This window comes from Geospiza fortis, unplaced genomic scaffold, assembly GCF_000277835.1.
Source record: "Geospiza fortis unplaced genomic scaffold, GeoFor_1.0 scaffold121, whole genome shotgun sequence".
Taxonomy (NCBI): Eukaryota; Metazoa; Chordata; class Aves; order Passeriformes; family Thraupidae; genus Geospiza; species Geospiza fortis.
In genome coordinates, this window is record NW_005054346.1 from 908850 (window position 1) to 926501 (window position 17652).

Genomic DNA, 17652 nt, shown 5'->3' on the forward strand with positions numbered 1-17652 from the left:
CTTAAGTTTCATTCAAATCAGAATTTCTCTTGGGCTATTGACAGCTTCAGACAACAGTTAGTAATTTCCAAGGATGTTAGAGAAAGACAATGTCAAATGTTCAAGGCAAACATGCTAAAACATGAGGATTTTAGGGTTTATTTGTGTCAGGTGAGGGTGCATGTTTTTAAAAGAGGGTTTGCCTCTGATTAATGACCTTTAAAATCAGAAATCCAGACCATTAGTTAATCTGAAAAAAAGGAAAGTTGAGGGGAATTATTGTTCTTTTCACCTGTATTCTTGTTTATGAGCAATCCAACATCATGTTCTCTTAAAAATCTGAGCTATGGTGAGGGCTAGAAATGCCCTTTTAAAAAATTAAATCTAGGGTGATCACATAATCATTAAAATACAAAAGCTGGATCTTCAAACAAACAAAAATGTTCTAATTAAATAATAGGGGATTTGGCAACTTGGCATTCAGCTCTTTTCATAATGCCTGAGCGAGTTTCATGGTGAATGACTATGAATGATGTTTGGCCTTGCTGCTGAAGGGATTGATTTTCTTTGCCTAATTCTCTCCCTCATTCTTCCTAACTTCTTCCTTGTGCCACCTTTTTCTGTATCTCCTTACTTTTGCATCTGTTTTTATCACCTGCTCTCCTTTAGATGCTATTGTGCTCTATTTTCCTCCTGCTTTTTTCCTTCAGTTTTGTTGTAACATAATAACACCTTTATTTTTCAGTTTACACAGTCATGGCAAAAATTACTCCATAAAGCACTTCATTTTTATTTAAGGATTATTTGAATTTAGTTAATTTAATGGAAATGTATGAAACTCTAAGAATATGCCCTTCCAGAAGATTAGACAAAAAAACCCAAAACATTTTCATTTGCTTTTGGATTTTTTTAACTATGTACAGAGAGAGATGTATTGATCAAATATAAAGTTACCAGTTAGTTTAATTGACATTAGGGCTGATTAAGTTTTGGCATTTGGAAAAAGTTGGAGCCCTTTAAGATCTTGGAGCAGGTGAAAATATATCTCAGCATTGGCACAGAATACTGTGGTCTTTACATACATTTCCATCCCCAGTGAAAGCAGTTATATGCAGAGGTTTTAAAGGAATTTTCCTTTAAATTATAAGCTATTTTATTGTGGTTTAATATACTTTAGAGATAGAGAAAAACAAAGCCTGGTTTCACTTAACCCTTCATTTGTGACCTGTAGGCTTAAGTGGAAAATAAGCCTGGTACCCAAAGTGAACTTTCCTGTTTTTCAGCTTCTTGTTTCTCCACAAAACAAAGAAATCAAGTAGGTAGAATTTAGAAATGACATACAGGCAGTGTTTTGGCTCCAATGCCAGTATTCAAAACAAAAGGCCTACTTAAGCAGTTTGACATTGGTATTTCTTTTCTTTAGTCAAACTGTACCTCCCTCAGAGATTTGTACCTGATTTTGACCATACCTGAAAAGACACTGACTGAACCTGCAAATCCCAGGCAACAAGAAGAGATTGTTAGCTTTCCTACTCATTGTGTGACACCTCACAATAATTAGTTAGCAATTAGTGGCTTAAAATTGCAAAAGAAGGTTGGGTATGGGATTATTTTTTTAAAATCTTGTTCTAGCCTCGTCTTTTTTTTTAAAGTTTACAGCCGCCACTGTAATGTCTGATGGCAGAGTTTGATATACTATGATGCTTTAAACCAAGGTTCTTGTGCTTTTCATTAGAGTAGTTCCAAGTTTGTGACTACACAGATATTTAAAATGCTAATGCAGATAAGGTTTTTGCTTCTGTTGAATATGTAGCTACCGAGAGCCACAGTTTAACATAGTTTTTGTGTTAAGTAGAACTTCCTATATAAAAATATTGTATTTAAACTAGGAGTTAAACTTTCTTTGAAAAGCAATCCATTTAGTTTGGATTTATTTAATCTGACACTTCCAGTAGGTGCCAATGAGTTTCTTACATTTTTTCTGCCTAATTAAATTAACCTAGTAAATGACATTATTTTAGTAATACTTTGGAGAAAACCATTCTGTTTTACTTCTGCCATGTAAAAATACCTTGGGTAAAATGGGTAGAAAGCTTTTTACAGCCAAAACCCCCTTTTTACAGACTCAGAAATGTGATAAAATTGTTCAATAATAATAAAAGCAAGTCGTGTACACTGAAATGTAAAATATATATTTGCAGCCATTAGTCTGGCTGCAAAATGAGTCAAATGAGTTCATAACCAGTATCATGCTCTGTTCCCCATTTATTCTGCTTTTCAAAATGATATTCCTATTTAGGGATGGAAGTCAGAAGGGAATTATTTCTGCCTTGTTGCATTAGTAGTTGATACTCAAGATGTAGCTAGTGATCTTCATTTGCATCTTAGACCTTTAGCCCATCTAATTCCTTTAATAACTAGAGCAGAGGCTCCTGAGAGGTGTCTTCTGTTACTGCTCAGGCACAACAGAAATCTTTGTCTGTTTAAAAAAAAAGAAGCCCGATGAGCTGTGTAGGATGATGAGCTGCTAACTGGGCACAAAGATAAGCAGAAATGTAAACGGGAAAAGAAGCCTCAGCCCCAGCTAGAGAGAAAATACCACCTGCATTCCACCTCACATGCCTACAAAAGTAAAGTAGAGGAAGGCATAGGTCTACAAATAGAGCAATATTAAAACAGAGAGACAGAATACTTTTGTTCATATTTCAAAGTGTTTCCATTTGAACTAAGAAGCCACATATTCCTTTTTTTTTTTTTTTTTTTTGGCTGTGCCAGTTTAAATAAAAGACTTATTTTTAAGGGCAAAGTTAATCAAAATAGCATGATGCAATTTTTTTCCCCAGTTACACGGGCTATTTTTTTTAATTTTAAAAAACTTGCTCTCAATGGATGTGAGTTCAAGAATAGATGTTTTGGCTGCTCAGTGTAGCTTTGCTTTGAAATTTCAAAAATTCTTTCTCTGGATAGCAGTTCTTGGGTTTTGGCATTTCCAGAAGGCAAACAGGCTGCCAAATCACCATTCTTTTCCAGCTCTTCACTAGTGACGCATTTTGCCTTTTTAACCAGTAGTTACAGAAAAATGTTTGAAAGTTCAGAGATCATGTTGAAGCATCTATTAATTTGATTTAGAGGTGGAAAAAGAAACTAAGGGCTGCATCTCTTGCTTTTTAACTGTGGCTTGTCATCAAGTTTAGAATATTAGCTTATTTTAAGTAAAATATGGGTTGCCACTCCTTCAGTTCTATTTAAAATATAATTCCTAACAAACTAACATTATTAATAGAGGCTGTTATGGGATAATATAACTTGTTCTTTCAAACTCATGCTCCTGTTCTCTTGGATAGACTTGGCATTATAAATGAGAAACTCTATATCAAATGTATGTATTAGGCTCTGTTTTCGATTTTTCAGATTGAAAATATATAAAACACCAAAAAAATCAAAACAAGACAAACATCTGTAATGCATTTGGTAACCACAATGCTGAACATGCTTTTTGAGTTTATTAGCTCAGTAAGGAGTAAGTTGTTACGGTAATTTCTGTAGAGAAGTTAAAGTGTGTTACGTATTAATAACAAACAATAGTTTTGTTCACTCTGCATGGGTGGGCCAAACTGGAAACATAATTAAAGCTTTTTTGACAATCAAGGAGTGGTTTTAAATAGAATTACCATTTGCAAATAAAACATCAATAGTTCTTTGCTTTTAAGTCACTAGGTATTCCCAGGGCTGAATCCTGCCATTTGTGACCAGTTTATTTTGAGTAACAATAGTATTATCATACCCCTACTTGATCATAAAACTTGTGAACAGTTGTAGAATCTGGAGAAGTTTTAGGTGAAATGGATTTGCCCTTTCTGCACAGAGAGCAAAGAGCCAGTGCCAGAGATGTATGAAGGGGGACCCCAGAAGTCCCACTGCAAAATCAAGGAGTCAGTTGAGTTTAAGGCATATTTTTGAGTGTTACTGGGAAGTTTTGTAGCACAGGGTAAGGCAGTTACTGAACTGAAACTGACAAAGCAGATGTTGCATTTGATACAAGTAGTATGTTTTGAAAAGCTGTTCCTCCAGTTTGTGTTTGGGTATGTGTGTTAGGCACAGTATTGATGGTGTCCTTGCTTAATTTCTTCTTTAAGGATCCTCCCACTTCTGTGTCCCTTGGACTTCGAATGGAAGAGATGATTTTCAATTTGGCGGACACACATCTATTCTTTAACGATTTAGAAGTAAGTGTTCATTCTTTTAAAACACACAGAGATGATCTATTATTTAATATTTGTCTGGTTTTATGTGTTGTTAGATGCTTTCTCAATTATTTGCAGAGTTTCAATACAGAAATGCTTAGAAAATAGCTATATCATTTAGTCATTAGGCTATATAATAATATCTACACTAAATGTCTGCACTGGCTTCCAAAGGTTACTACAGTTTAAATGGTAGAGTTTTGTCCTCACAGGTTTTAGCACTTGTGATGACAGTAGACAAGTTTCAGAAGTGGATACACCGAAGGAGCCTATAAACATACAGAATTCAATAGTCTGCACAGGCCATTAAATATTAAACTCCAGCTTCTATAAACAGTTGATGGCTGGGTACAGATTTCTTGTTTACATCCCACAGTGGGCAAGTGTTACCTTAGCCCCAAGGGACATGATAAATGTTGTATGGGCTGTCTGTGGGCTGTTCCTGGGGCTGCTGTGCCTGCAGCAGGCACGGGGTGTTCTCTGCCAGGGTCCCTCTGCCTGCAGTGAGGAGGTGTGGGTGCCTTGCCAAGGTATTTTTTAGCTTACACAGCCTATGGTTTGGCAATGCTTGGGAGATCCTTCCAAAGCTCTCCAAACTGCTGAAAGAGACTGTCACTGCCTGGCTGTTTCATCTTAAAAGGGAATAAAAACAATTTCTGATCACATTTTAATAACGCAAAAGCACGAAAACAGTCAGATTTCTTTCCCATCATAGTGAAGACAGCTGTTTATTTAAAATCCAGCTGTTAAGCAAGCTTGTGGTGGGGCTGCCAACACACATTAATCATCAAGTTGTTGTTTTGCTAGATTTTAGAATAGTGTGTTATTCCAGACAGCAAAAGAATCTAAAAGATTCAAATGCAACTTTTGCTGATCAAAGTTAATTGGCAGCAATTGGCCTTTAAATATTTCCTGATGTTTCCCTTTTCAAAATCAAGCAAAATACACCTTATTCAATAGATGAGCCAAAATAATTTGAAAAATGCCAGTGTGTGATAGACCTCAAATGTGGTTTGTCCAACATCTGTCCTATATTTTGATTTCTTTTCATCTAAAAAGAAACCACTCACAGATGATTTGGCATCTTAGAATGTAATGAAATTATTGAACATGCTTTTTTTTCTTCCATTCCTTATTTATTTTTATACTTACAGTAAAATAACTGGTTTCTTTAAATTTTAAAGTAGCATTTCCTTCCATTAAGGTGGTATTTAAAGGTATTGTTTTGGATATAAGAAGCACCAATGAGTTGCATGTATAAGACTTATTTTTCAGACTTATCTAAAAATATAACAATGCTAGTTATTTTCAACTCTGTTTCTGATTATATTTCATTTTAACCAGAGCAGAATGAAAGAGTACTACTCTTTCTGTATTTAAGTATATTTAATAAAGTTCAGTGTGTTTTCATTTGCCATGCAGAGCCAGATATGTAGTTACTTCATACAGGATTGTCAACTTCACTGACTTTAATGGAAGCGAATCAACCACATGTTAGGGGTGGCAGATTATCTTCTGCTAATAGACATGTTTGCAGCCTTAACAATACACACAGTAGTTCGTTCACTCAAGAACTTTGAAGCTGTGTATGAGAAAACAGCTGCTGGTTCATGGAGGCAGAGGAGCTCACTGCTAAGCCTGATTCTTTGCATTTCCACCATAGCAAGCCAGTTTATGTTGTATGTCCAAACTGAAAGTGCAATAGTTGGTGTCTATACCCTGGCCTGCCTTCCTCACACATTGAGGCACCCAGGAGCGAGCAGCTGTGTGCTTGTCCTTGTACACCAGCCCTAATCCTTGTGGCTGGGGAGAATGAGCTCCAGTCTGAAGGATCATGCCTTGTCCAAGGGTTGAGGAGCACATTCAGTGTGCATAGACAGGCCTTCAGAGCACACAGTAAAAGTGTGTAAGGGAGCCTGTACTTTGTGGGGAGCTGCATGTAAGGACTAGGCCTCATCACAGACTGGGGCTTTCACAAGCAGTGACACAGTTTTTTGAACATGTCGTTCACCAGCAGTGACACAGTTTTTTGAACATGTCACAGAAATGTGGTGTTCTTGAAGGAGAAGGAGCATGTCCTCCTGGAGCCACAGTTGTCATTCTTGTGAGCATCACCATTGAACTAGCAGGGCCTGCCAGTTTCCCAAGGGCTGTAACCTCAGGACGGATTCCTCACATCCATCTCAGAAACTCAAAAGTCCTTGCTTGGTGGTTTGGAAGTTCAGGCTGCTCACAGCCTGACAGGCTTCCAGCAAAACTGTGGACAGTTTGGTTTGGATATGCCTCAGGCTTAAAGCATCTATTCTCACTGATGAAGAACAGAGTCTGAAAGATCTAGCTCAGGTCTAAGCTTTCCAGTTCATCAGCACAAGTATCTGGGCTCTTGGGATTGAAAACATTTGTAGGCACATTGCCTGTGAGGTGCAGAGCTTGGGTATCCATGCCCAGCTGTCGCATGAAGAACGGCAAAGCGGGATTTGGAACATATCTAACCCACAGAGTAGATGTGTCTTTGAGCCTAGGCTTAATTCAAAGTGGGGACATGAAAGCTGATGCCCTCTGTCTCACCCAGGCTCAGAGGGAACCCTTCTTGGCACAGAGAGAGGCAGCTTTAAAGGCAGGCAATCATCTGTCATAGCTTTGGCCTATGATGCACATTTTTCCAGATACCACAAGTTAATGTTTTTAAATAAAAAAGTCTTTCATCCAACATTCCAGAAAACTCTATAATCAGAGTAGCTCTCTTGTTATCCAAGTGAAAATACTTTTTCGTCTTATAAAATGCTGAAGACTGATTGAACATTTTGAATGCAAAGGGCAGAGTTGCAGCAATGATGTCTGAAGCACAGTTTGGTTTATGTATGACCTAACTGGCTTTTCAAAGCTCAGCCTGGAGATTTAGCAATGTTATTAGGTTAAATTCTGAACTTTGGCAGTCAATTTTTAGGCTGTTTAAAGTGAACCGATGCCAATGTGTATCAGTTGAATTTAGTAGGGGGTACAGCCAGGTAAATGAATAATCCATTTTTATGTATGTTGTTCTTTATGTAATAATAGTAATATTTGTAATTGAAAATTTCAAACTCATTGAAAAAATTTGGTCAGATCTCACTATCTAACTTTGAAGTCAGTATTCTGTTTCTGGATGTGTGAACTACAGTTAGATTTGCACCCTTGTACTAGTTCTTATTTTATTGCTTTGGAAAAAATAAAATAAATTGCTTATTTCTTTCACTTTTCACAGATTTATTTGGAGTAATTAATTCCAAAGTGAGGTAATAGCAAACAATTTTCAATCTTTAGGGATATTCCTTTAACAGCATGTCAAAGGGATATGACAAGATTTTCAACATACTGAAAAGAAAAATATTAATGTTTACTTATGTATAATTCAATCTAAGTACCATAATAAACAGTATTTTCATGCATTAGCAGTAATTTCATAATGAAATTATAGAAGTGTACTAGGCTAAATAGTAGAGGATAGTGCAATGTTCTAAAAATTTAGATTCCAAAATCTGCATTTGGGTTTCCAAACAAGAGCTTTTGGTTTTCAGTATTGAAGTTTTTTATGTAAATGTCTCATACTCTCTGTTTTATAGTTGAGTTTTAATTGTGTGCAAGCGGGAATAACTACATTGATGTAGTGCCCTCAAGAGAACCACAGTTATCTCATCTGAAAATAGTGTTTGATTTTGCATGCTGATTATGTTGTGATAGGGATAATAAGGTATAATATTTTAAAGGTGCATATGGAGCAATTATACATATTATGTATTTTAGGAGGTATGCTCCAGTGTTTTAGGGAAATGAGCAACTTGATGATAGGACTGAGATGTGACATCCACAGAGGTGATCAGCTCTGGTGCAGGTATGTTCTACAGCAGAGCAGGGGACCGTGGCTCACAGGGAATGTGAGCTCCCTCCTCAGCCAGGGAAGCCCTAGGAGAGCACAGAGACTCCTGGCTCCACCAGGAACCGCCTGCTCTTATGAGAGTGACTTATTCTCCTGGCATGTGTGAGGCCAGGAGTAATGGAGGCCAATCCCTCTTCCCAAAGCAGGCAGCCCTAGTGAGCACTGTGGCCAGGAGTACGTGGCCAGGGCAGGCAGACCGGTCATGGTGTGGCAGTTTGCTTGGCAGGGTGTGCAGTGAGGGTGACAACGCAGAGGAGGGACATCCACCGACCAAGTGCAGACATGTGAAGTCTACCAGCAGCCAAGCACCATTCTGTAGCCATTTGCACAGGTCAGGGGCACTCGTCCCACCTGACTCCCAGGGCAGAATGGTGGGCACTCATCTGAGGGCAAAGGCTGCAGCTCTGATGGGGGATCTGCACCATCTGTCCTGACAGTGGCCAATGCCTCCCTGCAGGCAGGGCTGATGAAGGACAAGACTGCAGTGCAGAACTCACACTGCAGAAAGTGAATAGAGGCTTCTCTTGGGGCAGGGACAGGACAGCAGACCTGCCTGCCCAAGGTGTGCCAGGTAGAGGAGCTCCTGTGGCAGGTGGCTGAGCTGCAGGAGGCAGCAGGAAGACTGCATAGCATTGGGGTGGCTGAGAAGGAGTTGTATAGCTGGTTCAGTGGGGTTGCACAGCTACTTCCAAGTGCAGTCTGCAGCAGACCCACAACCCATGGACAAACAGCCAAAACCTCCTCCACTGGCACACACAGAAGGGAGGGGGAGCAATAACATTGCAGAATGTAAGCAAGGACCTGCAGGAGGAAGACGCCTCCCCAAAACCTGAGGTGCCCCTGCAGAACTGCTTCACTGCTGTGCAGACTGAAAGGGAGAGACACATCACACAGGAGAGATGCTGGAGCTGAGTAAGGAGCCTGACCCCATAGCCCCCCCATATAACAATGACAGCAACTAAGAGAGGGAGAGAGGTGATAGTAGTAGGTAACTCACTTCTGAGAGTCTCATTTGCCAGCATCAGGTGCTCTTTAGAGAGGTGTGATGTTTGCCAGAGCCTTTATTAGGGGTATTTCTCTTGGGGTGTGACCCCAAGACAGGATGTCACCAATAGACTACCAAGCCTCATGCAGTCCTCTGACTTCTGTCTGCTGCTGTTATTTCACATGGGCACCAGTGATAAAGTCTGAGAAAACAAAAACAGTCAAGATGGATTACAGTGCCCTGTGAGCAGCAGTAAGGGATTCTGGAGTGTGGGTAGTTTTTTTCATCAATCCTCCCAGCCTTAAAAAAGGAGTTTGAAAGGACCAGTCAAATCTGGCAAATTGACAAATGGTTGCAGAACTCGTACCCCAGAGAGACATTCAGGTATTTTAGAGCATGGGACTTGCTTGAGAAACCTGGTCTGGTGGGGCTGATTGGCTCCATCTGTCAGAGGAGAAGAACATCTTCAGTCATAGGCTTGAGGAAGAGTTTAAACTCTTTAAACTGGAGGACTGCTGGAGGAGAGGAACCTCAATCCATCCCACTCCTACCCATCTGATATCTGTGGCAGCCATAGGTGTCCAGCGTCTGGAGTGGGATCACAGGTCAGCAGAAGAGCACCTGAAGAACAGCACAAAGGAATTCCAGCCACTCCAGCCAGTAAGTTGGCTTCATCACAGGCCCATCTTGAGTGCTTCTATGCAAACACACACAACGTGGGGAGTAAACAAGAGGAGTTAGAGGCGTGTGCATGCCTGCAGGTCTATGATCTTATTGGCATTGCAGAGACCAGTGGGATGACTCTTGTGACTGGAGCATTGGAATAAAAACATGCAGAATGTTTAGGAAGGACAGGCAGGGTAGACAAGGAGGGCCTGTAACTCTCTGTGTCAATGGATGTCAATGCTGGAGTGCATGGAGCATTGCCTGGAGATAGATGAAGAGCTGGCTGGGAGCTTATGAGTCTGGATTACATTATGTTTGATAAAAATTCAGAGGACAATCTCTTCTGTATGTTAAAAAGAGCTGCATAACTGCTATGACATCAAGAATGGGGTGTTACTTCACTTTCATGAACCCACATTAGCATATTCTGTGTAGGGATCCCTCTGGAAAGCTGCCTGTGTTGGAGTTGCACATGATTTCCATAAGATGCAGCTCTGTCATTAACCACAGCTGGCTGGCCCATCAGCCCAGGGCAGGCAGTGCCCAAGGTGCTCCCAGCCCAGCCTGGCTACCAGGCAGCACCTTCACTCCTCTGTCCTGCCCACCTGCCACCACCAAGGTTAGCCAGTCCTCAGGCAGCAAGGAGCAAGACAAAAGCAGCCCATTTCTCTGCCTCTTCACTCCATTAAATAAAGTTAGATTAATACAGAGACATTTTACAAATCCTGCATTTTACACATATGGGAACATTTCCTGCTTTAATGGAGCATTGAGATGCTGTCTTCCACAGATGCATATTCTCACAGTTTAAAGCAGAGAATAAACAGCATTTATGTTCCTGCACTCTCATGCTCTCTGTTTGATTTGTAAACCTCCTCCCTCCACCCACAGGGCAATAAATCCTTCCTGCAAGTCTGTAACTGCTAGCTTGAATTTACTCAAATCTAGAAGTTGGTAGGGAGAAATTAACTAGAAAATTTTTTAAATGAAAACTGCTCTTTGTGGATTGTTTCTTCTATAATTTACTATGTGGAAGTTTTGCTCTTTTTTGTGGCCCCCAGTCATTAGACTATGAGTATTTATCAACTCTACCTCTCCCTCCTATTCCTTTTCAAGCTCAAGACTGTGTGTAGGACAGCTTTTTCACTTGAAATGTGATGGAGATGCCTGACACCCAGCAGTATGCTGAGCCCTTCTGTTCCCTAAAGGAACATAAAGGACCTCTAAGGTCCACACTGCAGGGCAGACTCCAGTGTCACTAAAGCAGATGGGGATACACTCTGCACTAACACCTGGCACTACAGGGATTTCCAAGATGGGAGCTCATTGTCAGAGCTCAGGGATAAGAAAGGGAACAACTAATACCCAGGACAGCATCCATAAAGCCTGATCATGGAGCAGAGCTCCTTGAACATTAGTTCCTTTTTGGCCTTTGCCTTCAATTCTTACAGGTGAAATCTGGCTGCCTCCCTGCTGCTGGAAGCAAATGTACCCTATAAATCACTTCTAGCACTCAAGGAGACCTTTTGTCATGACAGGGACATATATCCTCTTTTCATCAGCCTGAAATTTTCTCCTTTGTAGGTATCAGTAACACCACAGGAGACTAAGTGACTTTCCTCTCAGGTCCTTCAGTGACCATGCACACAGCTATGTCCCCAGTGTACCACACAGTGCCCTGTAGGAATGCCTTTGAAGCAATACAGCCATATGTTCTGGTTCTTTAATCTGAAGGAGAAAGGGAAATCATTTCCTTTAATACGCCACAGACTCGGACTGGTAACTTTTAGCACAGTAGCACTCCAAAGGATGATTTGGGATTCTGGGCATTATGATAATTCTTGTAATTGAATTCATTACTGCATTCATCAGGCTTTCCATATGCAGGTTATTGCACATCTCAAAGAACCATGACCACTGTAGGGTAAAATGCTCTTCTTTCTGAAAGCATTTTAGCACATCTGGTCCTAGATTCAAATAATCTAACAAATGAAGTGCTTGGATGCAAGCCATCTCTTAAGTGCAGACTTTGAGCAAACTCCAAAGCAAGCTGGGAGAGCAGGTTGGCCACTATTAGCAGTGTAGAAGTCCATCATTTATTCTTCCACACCTTGTAGAAATATCATGGAGCCAGCTTTGGACAGACACAGCAGGTATGACATTGCCTAGATTTATAGAGATCCACAATCAGTGACAGGAGTTGGGGGAGCTGCAGCCAGACCAAGGAAGTGCAGAAGGAGGATTGTGAAACACCATTACCAGAGAGAAAAGCTTTCTCAACTTCTCCACAAAATAAAAATCAGATCAAGGTCATTTTGTGTCTAAAGCTGTACTCCAACCTCTGAATGTTGACAGGGTGAGCCGTTGCTGGCATTAGGTACTAATCACTTGTCTAGAGCATATCTTACAAACATTTATGTAGGTGAGAGGACACAAGGTCTGTGTTTGTGGTTGCCAATACTTTGTAGTTCCTCCTCGCTGTACCTTAGTCTTCTCATCATGGTGATGATAAGGATGATATCTACAGATACAAGGATCATAATTCTGTCATAAAGTACTCAAGAGAGAAAAGCAGCAGGTCTGGTGATTATAGCAGTTGTTTTTGTGTGCAGTTGTAGCTGGCTTTCTAACAAAGCTCTACCTTGGTCTCTTTAACATATTAGTCCTCAGGAGCATACTGGCACAACCTCTCACTCTATTGGCACAAATAGGAAATATGGGTATTCAAACAAGGGAAAAGAAAAAACATACAAAAAAAATTGCAAATAGTCAGCCAAGAAAGCTTTCCAGTTTTCTGTTGTATTTAATTTCTTTTCTACTGTTGGGAGATTTTTTTGTTTTGTTTTTGTTTGCTTGCTTCGTATGGTTTTGTTTTGGTTTGGTTTTTAATGATTTTTGTAAGTTGTACTTGTTCCAGTTTGAGATATTCATACATTTCAGGTAAGGTCTGATTTTTAAAGTCACAGGTTAAAAAAACACCCCAACATTTAGAGCAGAAGGGCATCAGTCATCACTAGTCACGGCAGTGTTTCAGATATGTGTACTTGGGAGCTAGTAGCTAGTAGGAATTCCATGTAGTCAGCTGGTACCAGGGCTTCTGTTTGGGATACCTAGATTTTGCTGTAGTATAAATCAGCTAAAGGCTAGGCAGGCATGCTTTGTGAAGAAATACATGGACATGCAAATTGCCCCGTATAGTATAGAACATTTCATGGAATCCCAGAAAGGTTTGGTTTGGTTTGGAAGGAGACTTTAACAATCATCTAGTCCAACCCCACTGCCATGGTCAGGGACACCTTCTACTAGATCAGGTTGCTCAAACCCCTGTCCAGCTTCCAGGAATCCCCATCCACAACTTCTCTAGACAACTTGTTCAAGTGCCTCACCACTCTCACAGGAAGGAATTTCTTCCATGTACCTATCTGAATCTATCCTCTTTCAAACCGCTACCCCTTATTCCTTGTCCTATCAATACAGACCTTAGTAAAAATTCTGTCCCCATCTTTCTTCTAAATCCACTTTATATATTGAAAAGCCACAATTAGGTCATCCCAGAGCCTTCTCTTCTCCATACTAAGCAACTCCAGCTCTCTCAGGCTGACTTCACAGCCTGCCTCTCTTTCCTGTGCTGAGACGCCCTGAGCTGGAAGCAGTTCTCTCTGTGGGATCTCACCAGGGCAGAAAAGGGGAAAGGGGAAAATCACCTCCCTCAGCTAGACTTCATGCCTCTTTTGGTGTAACCCTGTGTACTGTTGGCTTTCTGGGGTGCAGGTTACGTCCACGGGTTTTTATCCACTGGAATCCCTAAGTCTTAACAGAGCTACTCTCTCTCTTCATCACCCAGCCTGTACTGATATGGGTGATTGTCCCAGTCCAGCTGCAATACCTTGCATTTTATTGCATTTCATGAAGTTCATATTAGCCCACTCAGGCCTGTCAATGTCCCTCTGGATGGCATCCTACTTGTCAGTGGAATACATGCTAGTGCCTTTCACTTTATTGCATTTCATGAAGCTCATATTAGCCCACTCCTCAGGCCTGTCAGTGTCCCTCTGGATGGCAGCCTACTTGTCAGTGGAATACATGCTAGTGCAAAAACATTTGCGGTAGGCAGCACGCTAGGTTTTAGTGGTATGAGACCCATCTCCATGATGGTACACTTAAAGTAATTTCTATCAAAATGCCAAAACATGTTTTGTTTATGTCTTTTCCCAAATTAGATATTCAAAGGTGTTCCTTCCAGTGACAGAGCTAACATTCTTGTCCCTTTCCCAGGAAAAAAAATACCAAATGCTGGCATGCTTTCCAGGTAGCAATTGTACCTCGCCATTACAGCTAGGCTCTGCAGAGTCTGAAACAGCAGATTTAGGATCAGCTGGGTCAGGAGATAGTGTGTTGAAGGACAGTGGTAAGGCACCTGGAAGCCATTGCAATACCTGTATGAAAGCTGTGTATAGGCAGGTCTGATACTGGAATCCCAGATCCACCGCACATATGCCAGCTTCAATTGCAGCAGAAAGCTCAGTGCTGGGCTGCAGAGGCAGGCTCTGAAAGGCAACGTGCACATTGCTACCTAATGAAGGACATGAGACAGCACTTTGAAAATTTCCTTACAGTCAGTAATAAAACAATAAAGTTGTTTGAAAAAGCCTAAGACTTGATAGAAGAGATGCAAAACTCATTACAAGAAATGTAACAGATTGAGAACTTTGCAACCATTAGCAGGTTTCAAAATACTGTCTTATATTATATTGCTGACACATAAAAAATGCCCTTAATGAATTTTTATTTCTGAGAGGTTGCAAAGTTGCTGATATGTGCCACAGAGCTTTTCTACAATGCAAATCATTCCCTAAGCACAGATATGATACACTGCTTGATGGTTCATCGTATTAGATCCAAACTAGGTAATAATGTGATTCATCCTGAAGGCCCCTTAGTGCCAGAATTGTCACTTCAGATTTGAATAAGTTCATTTTATTAATTGAATTATCTGAAACAATAGAGCAGTAATGTCAAATAAATTAATAAATCATTGATGCTAACAGTAAAAGCAGTTAATGTACTAATTATGGTATTGTTTTCCTTTTATTCTGGTGTAGAGAGGCTTCACTTTGGCTTTTAATATTTCATGGAACTAATGTGAACAATTTATTTTTAACATTGTATTTAAATATTATTAATTTGATAACACTGAACAAAATCCTATCTACTGTTATAGGTGTCAAGACTTGTTCATAACACTAAGTATTCCATTATTAGTTTGCAATCAAAAAAGTTTTATAAATTAAAATAACATTCCTGAACAGTAGATTTGGTGTTTTGGTCTCTGATTAAGCTGACAGATGTGTAAAATCTCATATAACCAGTGAAGTCCCTGGTGCAGCTGCAAGTGCTAAAGAGTGCAAGTTATTCCAGCTAAGATCAACATTAATTTACACTCAAATATCTTTCCCAGCCTGCCCTTTGTATTCACGTAATGCAGTTATTTTGTGCTGATTCCACTACTTTGTGGCAAGCTATTTTTTTCTCATTGGACTCTTCCAATACAAAAACTCAGAAGGCAAACTGAAGAGAGTGTAATAGTCAACCTTTAGAAAAAATATTTCCTGATTGATGTAGGAACCATTTTAAAATCTCATATTTGAATTATTCAGGTTGTTTTTTTGAGTGGATTAATCTCTGAAAATTGCGTAATGTAATTATTTTAGGAAAGCTAGGTGAAACTAGGTGTCATCCTTACATGCTATTTTGCAGGGTGAGTACATTACACAATCCTCACATAAGTACAAAGGTTTGAAACCACAGCTTAAGCATGTTAGCAATATGCATGGTAGGTTGTTTCTATCAGTCTTGTCAGCCTAGGTTTAAATTTGGCATGGATTTACAGAGCTGTTTACAAGTTGTTTGATATCACGAAAGCCATTTGCGCTGGTGTGGTTATGTGTGAGTGCTGAGATTGAAGTTTAAATGTTAAGAAAATATGCATACATATGAATTTTAAACATATCTGTGCTGGGGTTTTAGGTTGTTTTGTTTGTTTGTTTGTTTGTTTGTTTGTTTGGGGTTTTTGGTAGCAATTATATTAAAATGTTTCCACAGGGAAAAAAATTAAGAAGTTTCTTTCATTCATTTTCTTTTAAAAGCACGAAAAGAGTGCTTGAAGTTGGTTCCCAAAATGTTTGAGTTTCACAGTCTCAGGAGATTTCTACTGTTTCAGTGTGGTTACAATAAGGCCTCTATCTGAATTTCATCCAGTTCAATGGTCTAATGAAACTGTAAAGAAAGGGGGAGAGCATTATTTCCTTTACTCATTGCAGTATCACTTCTATTTTTCTGTGGTTTAGGGTCAGATTTGACTGTTGTTAATTGCATTTATAAATTTTTTCTTTAGATATGTTCAAGAGGCTGGGTGATCCTATAGTAGACTAAAACTACCCTAAAGTGTGCTGTTAAAGCATGAGGCTTTAACGAGGACTTTAAAAAATTGTAGACAAAAAGTTTAACAAAAGAAACAATGAAGTATTGAAGGAATGGAGCATTTATTTTATTTTTTAAGTCAGTCCAGGCATTAAGCGAAGGTTACCTGTGGCACTGTGCAGGCAGGAGATGAGAGTTGATGCGTGTTCACTGACAGCAGGAGCAGACTGCTGAGCACTGGCTCAGCTGAAATGCTGTCACGAGAAAGATCAGCTTTATCTGAGCAAATGATGCTTTCTGGACTGTAGAAAATCCCTTCAATCAGTGGAAAGATCTCATCTTTTTCTTCTGCATATTTGTATAATTAACACTGGGAATGTAAAGTATGGATACACAGGGGAATCACTGCTTCCCTAGCACTGCTGGGCAAGGGGGAGAGACAGTTGTAGCAGCGGTTAGAACATGAGAGAGACAGTTTCTAGGAATTTTCTTTGACTTTGAAAAGTTTAAAAATCCAAATATTTAAATTCATTTATTGTGACAAAATGGAACCTTTTCCCCAAAGGTGTGTTGTTCACAAGTCCAAAACTCCCATTATTGCCTTGGTCAAATGAATAAAGCATAAATCAAGCTGTGGTTACCTACAAACAAGGATTTACAAGCAGAACAAAACAGACATACACCACCTTTTTTTTGTTCCATCAGTTTAATAAATTCAGACAGAAATTTGAATGCAAGCAATACAACCTCTGACTCCCAAACTGTCAAGAGGATTAACTAACAGAACTAAAATCTCTTTCCTGAATCTAATCTCCACTAGTTTGGTATTTAACATAGCAAATATAATAACTAGCAGAAGTATCTTCCACAAAAAAATCATAAAGCAAACAGGTTTTATTTCTATTTTTTTTAATTATATTGCAAATTCATAAATCTTTCTTTGCTATAGGAGGGTAGAAAAAACAAAAAAGCTTTGTATGGATGTTTTTTTACTTTATAATCAAAACCACACTCAAATGGTATGTAATATTTCATGTATTGGGAAAAAGTATCTAATTTTTAATACAACAATATATACTGAGAAAAAACCCTGAATACTGCTTGGATAATTCAAATTCAGTCTTTTAAAAAATTATTATTTAAATTTTACTTAAATGAAGTATTGTAAAAAAAAAATAATTTTAAAACCTTGCTGACACCAGAAAAGCCTTTACAATGAAATTAAATAGCAGTGTGGTAATATAGCTTTTATGTATGAACTACGTGTGGTCATGCAAAGGGTTAAGCTGTGTGATTTCAGGATAAAAGGTTTCCTGAGTTGACTATTATTCCTAGGGTCTGCCAACAACTTTGCAATAAATGGAATGATTTTTATGGGAATGTGGTTATTCACAGCAAGACTACAGTTGGTGTCAGTATGAAAAATTCTTCTTTAGTAGTTT

General features: G+C 39.3%; 1 protein-coding gene across 10 annotated transcripts in view; it reads left to right on the plus strand.

Annotated features, from left to right (window-relative positions):
* The window catches only part of EYA1 (EYA transcriptional coactivator and phosphatase 1), a 144816-nt gene that overhangs the window by 103465 nt on the left and 23699 nt on the right, over positions 1 to 17652 (plus strand). For all 10 annotated transcript variants that reach the window (XM_031058630.1, XM_031058632.1, XM_031058631.1 and 7 more), the window contains one exon: positions 4116 to 4205. In XM_031058630.1, coding sequence (XP_030914490.1) covers positions 4116 to 4205 — 90 coding nt within the window. The remainder of the gene's footprint in view (positions 1 to 4115; positions 4206 to 17652) is intronic.